We start from the raw sequence: 12704 nt of genomic DNA, 5'->3' as shown, positions 1-12704 counted from the left end.
CTCAGATACTTTCAGCAACATGAAACCCCTAAAATTAGGAAGCAATATCTGGAAAGGAACATACGTTTAAAGGGTCACGCTTCTGTACTGATGAAGTTATTAGTGTTAATCCAGGAAAGTTAAGTAACTTGCTAATTAAGCAGGAAAGCAAACTTGCATATTTTTAAAGATCTACTTTTGTTTTCATGTTACTGGAGTGCTTTCCTCTGAGGGAATTCAAAAAGCGGTCAGGAAAATTAGCACGGCTGTTTCTTTTCCAGCAAAACAACTTCAGGTCTTCAGCTTGCTGCAATTACCCCATGGGGTAGCAAATAAACACACACTAAACCAGAGGCAATATAGTGAAAACGTTGTATTGTGACATGCTTTTCCAGTTCAAAATGTTGAAAGCATTTTTTTTTTATTGAACAAATTATTAAATCCTACATGCAAAATTCTGAAAGCCTACACTACATGTTAAAACAGCTGAACACATCCTATTCACACTTTATCTTGGGATCTTTCAAACGACAACTAACAGTCTATTAATATAACGATGACCAGCAGACTAATTTGGATGGACTTCTTTAGCTCTTGAAAATACTCTATACAAGAGCGCTAGTAATTCATTCACTTTTATTTTTTTTTATTTTGATCACAAACACTATACAATCTGTATTGTAGGTGTTAAAACATGTATTTTCTTTAAAAAAGTTTAAGAAGTATTAAAACAGTTTTAACAGTGATAAAGTAGGCTTTATTCCAATTATTTGTGTTCAATTATTCAACACCAATTTTTATAATACCTAAATCTACTAAGACCTACTTCTTTTGGACCTGTGCCATCTGTCCTACCAGGTAACTTCCCAAATTATGAAATTTATAATTTTCATCTTTAAAAATAAATTGTTGGAATTATTACTGAAGATGGCAGTGCTTAGACCCAGCCCACACATTTTATAAATATGTTACAACTACACACAGCACACAGCTTCACAGTTCATGCGATAGGCAGTGTCTAAAAAATCAGTTACTAACTTCCAAAAACATTTAAATATCTACGGTATTTAAACACAGTGTTTTCTAGTTCCTCATAAGAAAAGTAAGCTGTAAACATTTTTACCTTTAGTTCATGCCTTGTTTTTTAGGTAATGTGGACTTATTTTGTTGGTTTGTTGGGGTTTTTTTAAGTCTACAACCATTGTTGGAATAAATCTGTGTTCCCAAAAATATTACATTCCATGGATAAAGCACAAGTCTATTACATAACCATGTGATACAGATACAGAAAATGAACTACTGTATTCAAAAACATAAAAGTAAAGATACTAAAGCAGTCCATAGCTGTTAGAGCTGATGCTTTCAGAATACAGACCAACATTGTGACACTAAAAATGTTCAAAAATAAGGCCTCTGAAATAAATATTTCCATTCTTTAAAAAAAGATATAATAAAAATGTACATCACATGGTCAATGTAGGTATAAAAAGCACTAAGTTAAACCATTCTGGATGATGTATCTGAAGTAAAATGGCCTAGGTTTTGCTTCTGCCGACGTCCTCTATTATTTTTGGGGCATTTTCTGTTAAAAAGAAAAGAGAGAAATAGCAAAGGAGGGCTGATTTTATATATGACACCTATAATTAAGCCTAACAATCATGCATTGACTCAATTTTCTGTACTTAGCAATAGCAAGGAGTCTATGATCTGTGCTGACAAGTGGGGCACTCCTGCTGTTCAGTACTGGACTGTGCCCTGGGACTGTCTGTAGGACCCCAGATCGTGCAGAGGGGAGCCCTGCTTGACCTTGAGACTGAAAGCAGCAAGGTGCTGCATCCTTCAGCCTTGATCCAGCAAACACATTCCACAGGGAATGATTGCATTAGCTTTGCTTTATACATATTTCATATTTAAAACCCAGTGGATGGTGAGGCTGGATCAATCAGCCTTTTGAAGAGCTGGACCTCCAGGTGCCTTGCTGCTCGCTGCAGCCCATGAGACAGAGCCCACCCAGGTCTCTCTGTGGGGTGACTCTGGCAGTCCCTTTCTTGGGGCCAGACACACAACTAAAAGGATTCACAAAAGCCAGCAATCCTGAATGGAATGGCACTTAGCCAAGGCAATGAATGATGCAGCAGTCCTGCTGGGATGCAGCAAGACGTGAGAGACTGAGAGCTGGGGAATGGTCATACAGAGGCTGAAAGAGGAGCTGACCCATAGCCTTCCACACCACTGCTTTGGCCAGCAGGATGTTCAGTGAAAAAAGAAATTACATCAATTGCATGAGCCAAGTAACTCTTTTACATGTGCAGGTGCTATTTTATACATGTGCTAGTAGTGTCTGTTAGGTTGAACTTTACAAGGGATACAGGGAAAAAGGCCTGTATTGTTAATTCGCCATGTCCCTCTACATCCCTGAGTTTTGAAAGTCTTAAACTAATGCAGTAGCAGAAATTTTATGGCCCAATGTATGTGGAGCTGAAAAAGTGAAGGACAACTTGAGGAGGAAAAGTCAAACTGTGGCAGGGATGCCCAAGTGTAAGACTTAAATACTTCATGCATCTATAAGGTAAAAAAGTTATCCTTTATCTATCTCAGAGACCTCAGTGTTTTGTTTGGTTCAAGTCCTAGACCTGAATGCCTTGTCATCAAAAAGAACCCATGGCTCTCATCTGAGTTTTTACACAGTGTGAGAATGAGTTTCTACACAGAGTGGAGACAACCTATAGTTGTCTCAAAACGTGCTTGTGCGTCTTTAAGTTTCACAAAACATGTTCTTACAGTGAGTGTCTAATAATGGGACTAAGTTGTACATTAATTTTCAGAAAGTGTAGATGATGTGAGGGGTACTTCTTTCTCTGTGTAACACCACTTACAGTGGTACCACAGGGAACACCATCTTGTCAGCCTCTGGCTTCACTGGGTGGTAGCTGGGGATCAAAGGTTCCACAAAATTTCAGCAATACCTCAATAAGTCCAGTGAAGGCCTAACACGGTAGCTTAACTCTAGGATTTGTTTTAAGGCTGATCTGTTCTGCTGTGTGTTTGGTCTGGAGATTCAGAGTGGTTACTGGTGGTTTCTAAATTCAAACAAATCTTTCTTTAGTGACCAAAGAAACAAAGGGGCAGATAGGATGTTACATGATCATCCTGCTTCAGTCATTAGGTAGTTTTTAAGTGCATATTAAGCAAATAAAATGTTGGACATCATATAATTAAATACAGAAAAAGTATATCCATATAATGTGTAATTTTTCACTGTTTTTGTCTTTACTTACCTGGTTATGCACATGACAATTGCAACTATAATGGCAATCTGTACAGCTCCAATTATTGCTGCAATAAGGACATGCGTAAGCTTTTGTCTACTTGGGACAACATAAAGAATACTAAAGTCTGTCTTTTCACAGTGCTGTCCAGTATATCCTGATTCACACCTGAAAAAGAAAAGGAATATTTCATGGAATCTGTAATTTGACAGCATCCCAGTGATTTTACAGATGAAATGAGAAATCCAAGGTGACTCCAGCTGAGAAAGAACTGGTGAGAAGGTGCACATGTGGTAATGCTTGGGTTAGAAATGGTTTGGATCTGTGTGGCAAGAGAAGAGACAGAGCAAGTAGATATGATCTGCTTTTTCTGGATAAGGTTACTAGTGGCCCTCTGAAAACACACCAGCATGAGGAGGACCCCGATTTGTCAAAAGAAATATGTGGGTCATTATTATATTGGTACAATACTTAGGAAGAGTGAAGCAACTGGGTGGAACAGTAGACACTAGGAAGACAAGTGGACAAGGCTAAATGAAATGCAAGAATCATGTTTATGAAACACAAAGAGAGCACAGCTCATTCAGCTCCATTGTTATATATGGGACAGAAGTGACAAAGAGGAAGGGCAACCTTGAAATATGGATTGAAAATCCACCTTGAAAAAAAAAGACCCCCTTTCAAGCTGCAACCTAGAGAAGTGGAATCTTGCAAAATCTACTGGACATGACCAGCACCAAACCCCCTCCTGCCTTGTGGCTGAGCCAGAATGTGATGGAGGTCAGCTTAGAAAACCCAATGGCTCACAACTGTTTCAGTGAGAGTTCAAGGAAGAATCCAAAATAATTTGCATGGGGTAGGGGAAAAATAACAGGAAGCAGAAGAGAATCAGCTCTTTAAGTGGTAACTTGCCTGAGCAAAGCAGCATTTAGCTCAATGAGAAGCTCAACAGAGGCTGTTCCTGAGCAGTGATGTGTTCCAGCAATGCAAGATGTGCCGTTGCAAACACACTCTGAAACAATCCATGTCTCAAGGCAAAAGAGGCTCAGGCACAAGAAAAGGCAAGAGCCACCCAAACCACTGAGATGAAGTCTGCAGAGTCAAAGGCCACCACTTAAAACCCTGGGCAAGTTCCTAGTACAGCTGTCCTTTAGAATTGACTGACATGAATGCATCACTGTGGTCAACTGAATCATACACTTGGCCTCCAGCTCTGCAGCTGCAGAAGAAATACTCACATGCAGGCAGAGCAACAATCATTTTGTAAACTGGATCTGACAAGCCTGAATGCAACACAAAATCAGACTCATCCATTCAAAAGCTTTGTGCTAGGGTAGGAATCAATTCTTTTTGGAGCAACAAAATAATTACACCAAAGACCTTTTTACAAATGCTAATGCAACTCCTAATCCTCCTCTGCATGCAGGGATAATAGTTGGGGTTTACATGTGACTCTACTTTCTCCAGCCATGAGCTGCTGTGTAAGGAGTTTTGGTTCAGGCATGAACCAAATTCCAGTAAGTCTTGTTAAAGAAAACCCTCCATGTGGTAGAAGTGTGCCCAGTGGTAGCCAGGAAGGGAATAAAGGGAACTCTGAATAAGCATATGAGAAGAATGAGGACAGTGAACACACTAGTAATCATGCAAGAAAATACAGAAAGGAAGATGTTTCCTTGTTAGTCAAGAGGACTTAAATCTTATTGTTACTTTGCTTTTATTTTCATTAAAGAAAGTAGCAGATGAAGTATTATCAATGTGAGAGCTGCTTTAATGCAGAGGAGACAAAACAAAGCAGAGGTGGCACAAGGAATTCAAAGATGTTTCCTCAGAAACACTGAAATGACAAGAAATTATTTCTGAGAAATACTGAATGCAGATTCAGGAGGAAAAGTGCTTGCATTAAGAATTACATAATGGCAGGATGAAGTAGTAGTCACTAGTTTTCTACTTTAAACTAGCAGAATGGATTTTAAAACATTCTGCTGCATAAATGTATAACAAGATAATATAGAATTAGTATAATAGCAAGATCAATAGAGGTCAGCAAGGATTTATCAAAATAAGCTGATTAGTCAATTAATTGATTTAGCATAAAGTTTAGAGTTCTTTTTAAAGGGCTGGACTGTGTGTCCTTGACACAGCCTGCCATAAGGACAGGGCAGAACTGCACTGCACAAGGGGGGCGGCAGGAGACAGACCTGATCCCATCTGTGCAAAGGCTGCTGAACTCAATACTGTGCTACTGACTGCTACAAAACCTTCCTCCCCCCCCACCTGCTGGCAGTCCTGGAGGGCTGCTGTACAGTAAGCAAGGAGATTCATTGCCCTCAGTGAAAGCAGAACTCAGAATTTGCTCTGCACAAGTATTTTCTGCAGCTTTATAGGTCATCTGATACCTCACATACATCTCTGCCAGGAAATGAGGACCAAATTAAACAATGTAAATGCTAGATGCCTATGAGAACTGAAAGCCTTTGAAAATAACAATTTGCCCTTAGCAATCATCATTATATTTTCCTTGCTGGAGAAAGAGAGAATTTTTTTCTCTGATAGAGGTACATGATTACTACGGCGGATTGATGTCTGTTATAAACTATTTGTTTCCTTAATAACTCTGCTACAGTAAGAAACATGCATAAAACATGAGACCATCAGTATTTTAATAGCCAAGAAAAATCCAAAGCAGTCTGAGAGTCAGGGTCAAGAACTGATAGTCACAAATTCTGGGCTGGAACTACGCGAGGTTTGTTGTGCTAGGCTCAGTACTGAGATACTATTCAGAATATTTAAATACATAGCTACTGAAGTTAGTAACAGTAAATGTAACTATAAAATAGAATTTAAAAGGATGGTAAATTAATTAGATCCATCAAAACATTGCCTATCAATACTTACTAGAGTAATAATAAATATTTAAAAGATGGAATTTACACTGAATCATAAATTGATAATTACGATAAGATTAGCACCTTCCAACAAAACTTCTGAGAAAATGAAAATTAGTTAATTCAGACAGGAATGTTTTCCTTGAAATACTGCTACTTTAAACATTTTGAGGACAAATACATTATGAATTGCGTTAAATACAGTTCTAGATCAAAAGAATACTATAATCAGATAGTATTGCCTAATGCCCATCAAGATGATGGTGGGGGTGCACCCTGTTTCCCAAAAGAAGCAAAGCCATGTTGAGTTCTCTTGGTTCCAGACCAAAAGAAAACCAAAACAGTGCTATTTGAAAGCTGAAAATAAACAAGAAAGGGTCTTGCATGGTAAAAGAAATAATAGAAGTTTTCAAGTGCTTAAGTTGATAACAATGCTGGCTCTGCCATTTTGGGGCTTCCTGCTCTCTGATCTGTCTGGAAACCCTTAAATCTTGGCAGTGCAAAAAACGCCTCAATATCATCAATCAATAAGGATCAAGGGAGAAAATATGAAAGCATCCAATGGATTTACAGCTGAAGTTTCAAAAGCAAAGGAAAGCAAAGAGTTATGGCAGTTCCAGCCACATTAATCTGAAAGTACAAGCTTGCAAGATAAAAGCTCAGGAATGAAACCTCCTAATAAGTAGGGCACTGCACCTTATTGCAAAGTGGCCTTTTGCTATAAACAAATTTTAAATAATAATACTAATAATACTACTACTACTAATAATAATAGCAAGAACAACAATAATAAAGTTTTGGAGGAAAAAAAAGATACAGAATTCCATTGGTGAAATGTAAAAGGAAAAACATTATTTGGGAGCTAAGGAATATTCATATACTCTGGAAAACACTGAAGGGCTTAATATTGAGTGTTCTGAGTTGCTAGTTTACACTGTAGACAAAAGGTGTGGGCTAAAGAATATTTTGCAAATTTTTATTCTCTAGATAAGCCTATTATTGTGAAAAAGGGCAATAAATGTTAAAAATAAGGTATTGATTCTCTAGAGGGAGTTTACGACAGGAGCAATAAAATGTGCTGATAGTGTAAGAACAGGCTGAGGGGTCAGTGGTGAAAGAACAGTCACAGACAGAAGCCAAGGAAGGCAAAGGCCTTTCTAATGTGTTTCTGTTTCACTTGTTTTTTAGCTCTGGATGTGATTTAGCAGCTGAAAATAAGAAGACAAGGCTGAGGCTCCACTCCTCAGAGGGATTCAGGTTCTGATGTACCTGAGTGACCGAGCCTCTCCTCTGAGCACTATCTCCCTCCTGATGGGAGCAGCTGGTGCTGCCCACAGCACAGGGATGCTCCTCCTGTGCCACTGCTTAGATATCTCAAAGTGACACATGCTGTCATTATGCCTAGAGAGCATTTTGATTAAGCTTTACAGTGATTTCAATCAGATTTTGGAGACATGAAGGACTTACCGGCAGGAAGCCTTCTGAGTGGAATAAATGAACTCACATTTCCCATGTATACAGTAACCATTGAAGCTTTCTGAACAAGGTATGTGGTTTCCAATGTAAATGTCTTCTCTTTGATCACTGGCATCTTGAAAAGAAATATACATAAACAATTATACATGGGTCTATAATGTTAATTTAAAACTCTCAACCAGGAATAACATATCCTTAAAAACTTGCAGTGAATAAAGGAATAGAGAATAATAAAGCAGAGGCTTAAGGAGGAAGTTTCAGAGGCACCTACAGGGATTTGCTAGAAGGTACTGCACTGGAAAATGATCCTCAGACACCTCTAAACATGCTTTCTATATAGTGTTTCTCAAAAAGGAGAAAAGTGTTTGTGACAGAAACAATCCAAAGCAGGAAGATCAGCAGAAGGTTTGTCAGTGGCACTGGGGCAAAGCGCTAATACATAGATACAGAGAGCTGTCTCCCAGGTGTAAACAGATGAGAAAGAACCCTCTAAAAAGGATTAGAAAGATGTTGAACCACATTTTATGATTACTGGGTAGAAAAGCACTTGATACAGCCCAGATCTGATTGGTACCACTGGTGGTTAAAGTTGAAATCAAACACACTTCAATAGCAATCTTCCTCAGAGAAACATTTTTATAAAGGAGAGAGAACTTAAAAATATTGAAATGTGTTTAGAACACCCATTCCTTTGGGAGGTGTGCTGGTTTTGGCTGGGATAGAGTTAACCTCCTTCACAGCAGCTGATGGAGTGCTGTGGTTTTGATTTCTGGCTGAAATAATAGTGGTAACACAACACTGTTTTGGCTGATGCTGAATGGAGCTCACACAGCATCAAGGCTTCCTCTGCCTCTCACTCTGCTTCTCCCCTCAGCAGGAAGACTGGGAGTGGGCAAGCCTGGGAGGGGACACAGCCAGGACAGCTGACCCAAAGTGGCCAGAGGAATGTCCCACACCACATGACATCATGCTCAGCAATAAAAACTATAGTTTTGGTATTTCCAAGGTAGCAGTTGCTCAGAGGTTGGCTGGCCATCAGTCTGCTGATGGGATATTGTGAGTGGCAGCTTTTGCATCTCTTGCTTATTTTTCCTCTTTTTCTTCACCCCTTTGATTCTTAAACTGCCTTTAACTTCACTGATGAGTTTTTCTCATGTGTGCTTTCCTGATTCTTTCTTCTATCATCCCGAGGGAGGCTGGGATAGAGACAGCAGCTGGTGGGCACGTAGTTGGTGTCCAGCTCAGCCCAGCACAGGAAAGCAATCCCTTCTGCCCAAACATCTTTCATGCCTCTGTTGTGTTACCAAAACTATACAAAGCTGTGTTCATTTTCAACCATTTTCCCCACAAAATTTTTGGTAAAGAAGTCCTAAACACTTCTATCAGAAGCTGATATTCAAGCTGATATAAGAAGCTTAGTTAAAGAAGCTGGTATTTCATAATGAAGAGCTGGTATTTCATAATTATGTTCACATCTTAAGATCGTGAGCATAATTATAGAATTGTGTTCATTTCCATGGCAATAGACTATAGCTTCACAAACAAAAGACTATTAAGTAAAAGGGTGTGAAGAAGAAATTTCTTATACACTTGCAGATATTTGAAATTTAACCAGCAAGAAAGAGAATGTATTTTTACAAGACAAAAAGAGAGCTATGCTGATCTTTTAGGTTTTATCTGAAATGTCTGGAATGTATTTTAATTTGGTTCTGGAGAAAAAAAAACTGCAACCCTGTATTAAAGGTTTTAAATATAAGGAAGCCTGTTAATTCAGGGTGTTTTGAGGATACAGAGGGCTTGACACAAAGGAAGAGCATTGGCTAGTACTGACAGTGTGTCTACCACTGCACTGGTGGAATAGACTATGTGGTGACATGTCTAAGAGGAGAAAAGTGGAGATGTCTCATCCCAAAATGATAATCTCTCTTCTTTTCCAAGAATTTAATTACTGTCATATCTGGTCCCAATCAAACCTTGTAATGAGCTACAGATAATTATATGAGTATGTTCAGAGAGCTGCACCTATCTGGTTTAAATACATGTACTGGTACACAGTGTGAGGCCCAGTGGAAAACTGGAAGGTGCATCCCCTGCAAAGAGGCCAGACAGCCACACACAGGTCAGAGGGAAAAGTTACATTAAGCAAGAAGGTGTTAAATGCAGGAGGGGATTCCTAGTGTGAAATAGACATTTACCTCCCTTTTGACAGGTATCCATTTTTAATCAGAGACACCGGCTAGACTGCTTCAGAGCTTCCAAGTGAAAGAGGTAACTGGTGCAGGAGCCTTGAAAGAATGACTGGATATAGGAGTTCAAAATTTCACCAGAAGGAAAAGTCATGCATAAAAACTGAAACCCTGGTGCTCATCTTGGTGCAACAAAACCACCAAGCCAGCTGAATCTGGGAAGAGAGACCTGTCTGATGGAACTTTAGGTAGCCATTTGCACTGCAGGAGAAGACTGTCACAATTCTAGAGACTAAAACATATTATCCATTCAGAGAACAGGATTTCACAAGATTAACTCACAGGAACTGAAAGCAAAAGCAAACAGGCAGGAGTGTGGACTGTTCTCTTATCCTGGATGAAAAACAACAATTCAAAGAAGTTGAATTCAGGCTCTCACTATCTAAAGAGACATGAGCATTGTATTAAAAAATTTCAAAACAACCTTTTTCTTATTAAGCATGCTCTCTCCATCCACATCATTTGCTGAATGTGAGACTGCACAAGCCATACACATTAATAATAATAATTATATACAATGGTTTTTCCACTAACTAGATTTCAAGGGCAATTTACATGCAATGAATAAAAGGCTGTTACCTCTTTGGAATAGGAACTGAAAGTGGTGTTTCATTACATAACATAATAAGATGTATATTGCATTTGGTGCCTTTTATACCTTCATAATGTAAGTGAAAATTGACATTAAGTCACTCCAACTGGTACATCATATGCAGTGAAAATAAGAGAATTTATGAAAAGAGAAAAATATATGAAGCTTTTTGGCACTGAATGACTTTTTAAGAAGAACACAAGGGATGTTGAAAGCCGTGTTTGGATGACTTTACTCAGGGAAGCCATGGGAGTGCAAAACATGTATGATGACAAAAAACCCCTGAAGACCAGAGCTAACAGAGAAGGCAGCAACCCCATGGAGCAAAATCTGGATTAAGACCAGAATTGAGGAGAAATAAGAGTGAGTTATGTTCATTTGTGATTCTTTCCTGTGCAAAATATAAGCACCCATTTGCAGACTGGATTCTCTTTTCAGGGAAGTTCTCTTCCTCCCAGGGAGGAATTAGAGATGCCACCACAAGACTGAAGAGGTTATTGCAACCTTCAGACTACTACTCACTCCTGCTCTTTCATGTAGCTACTAATTATGATGTAGCCACAAAAAGCCTGAGTTCAATTAAATGAGGTTTCAGAAGCCCTGGGGCAATGCTAAAAAAATTTGGGAACAGATAGTGTTTCCCTTCAACCCTCCCAATAATGAGGGAGAACTTGAAACAAACAGGTGAGCCCAGGATGTCAATACCTTGCTCTGGGACTGGTGTTTCCACTAAAACTTTGGGGTTTTAAATGATGGGAAAGCAAGGTATGCTGGGGCCTGATGGAACCAACCTGTCCTGAAGGGTAAAATGACTTTTGGAGTGTAAGCTGGAAGCATGGAGAGGGGTTTAAACTAGAATTGATGGGGAAAGGAGATTCCAACATCATTACAGAAGGTAAGTCATATGGCATCACCTGAGGGTAGCAAGTGCTGGTGGGAACACTTCCACTGCTCCTGGGAGCATGGAGAGCTCAGGAACACATTTGAAAGGCTTGAACACCAGCACACACAGTATGAGAAACAAACAAGATGAACTAGAAGCACTGGTCAGCTCCCAGAGCTACAATATCATTGGTATTTGCATGAATTGGTAAAATGAGTCCCACAAGTGGAATGTTGAGATTGAGGGCTCCAGGATATTCAGGAGGGACAGGCAGGGAGACAAGTTGGAGATATCATGTTGTATGTAAGGGACAGGTGATTGTACAGCACTCTGAGTTGGTGCTGATGTAGTTGGGAGCCTCTAAGTGAAGGTTAGAGGGATGGGAAACAAGGAAATGTAGTAGTGGATGTCTACTACTGATTGCCTAGCCAGAATGTGAGCACTGATGACTTATTCCATAAGCAATTATGAGAAATCTCTGGATTGCTAGCCCTTGTCATTATGAGAGGTTTTTAACTTCCCACACATCACCTGGGAAATATAATATTGCTGTGATGAGCAGGACTTTCTTGACATTTTCAGGAGACAATAATTTCTTGTCAGAGGTACTCAGTGAGCCAAGCCCTCCTATGCTTGCTATTCGTGAATAGAGGGCTCATGGGGGGTGTAATTTTAGGTGTCTGTCTGGTGAAATGAAATGAAATGGTTGAGTTTAATGGTTGAGCTCTCAGTGCAATGAGAATAAAGGACACCAGCATTGCTACCCTGGATTTCAGCAGAAAAACTCTTTAAGTTATTCATGGAGCTCTTTAGCAGAGTACCCTGGCAATCTGCTTTGGAGGGGTCCATGAGTGCTGGTCAAGGTGTCAGAAGTGCCTTTAGAAGCACAGAAGCAGAAATTCTGCTGCACTGTAAGTCAAGCAAGTGAGGTAGAAGATCAGCTTGAGTGAACAGGGAACTCTTTGTGGAGCTCAAGAGGAAAGATAATTTGTATGGCCACTGGAAGTGAGATCAGGCTTCACAGGAAGAGTACAGAGCTGTGGTTTGTAGACACAAAAGGCCAAAGCTCATTCTGAACTGAATCTAGCCAGTGTTGTGTAAGATAACAAGAACAGCTTTTTCAAGTGTGTTACCAGCAACAGGAGGTCTAAAGAAAGCATTGGAGTGATACTTGATGTGTATGATCATCTGACTAGCAGGGATGAAGGAAAAGTTGAGGCATTAAAGGTTATTAAAAGGTAAGGAAGAGTTCATGTAGGTGAAACATTTTCAACCAATGTGATTCAGCATATTAGTTTACTGAAAATATTTTAAAACAACCTAACAAATACAGAATCATCCATTTTCCCCAGAAGTTAACAGAGAAGATGGGAT

General features: G+C 39.4%; 1 protein-coding gene across 1 annotated transcript in view; it reads right to left on the bottom strand.

The window, feature by feature from the left end:
* Nucleotides 1-374: 374 nt before the first annotated feature.
* The window catches only part of TMEFF1 (transmembrane protein with EGF like and two follistatin like domains 1), a 114271-nt gene continuing 101941 nt past the window's right edge, over nucleotides 375-12704 (bottom strand). Inside the window, exons 8-10 of the mRNA XM_059476968.1 lie at nucleotides 7601-7724; nucleotides 3258-3416; nucleotides 375-1561 (exon numbers count right to left, since the gene is read on the bottom strand). Of these exons, the coding sequence (XP_059332951.1) occupies nucleotides 1477-1561; nucleotides 3258-3416; nucleotides 7601-7724 (368 nt within the window). The 3' untranslated portion in view covers nucleotides 375-1476. The remainder of the gene's footprint in view (nucleotides 1562-3257; nucleotides 3417-7600; nucleotides 7725-12704) is intronic.

The sequence above is a fragment of the Ammospiza nelsoni genome, chromosome 1, assembly GCF_027579445.1.
Source record: "Ammospiza nelsoni isolate bAmmNel1 chromosome 1, bAmmNel1.pri, whole genome shotgun sequence".
Taxonomy (NCBI): domain Eukaryota; kingdom Metazoa; phylum Chordata; class Aves; order Passeriformes; family Passerellidae; genus Ammospiza; species Ammospiza nelsoni.
This window is presented reverse-complemented; position numbering and strand designations above follow the sequence as displayed.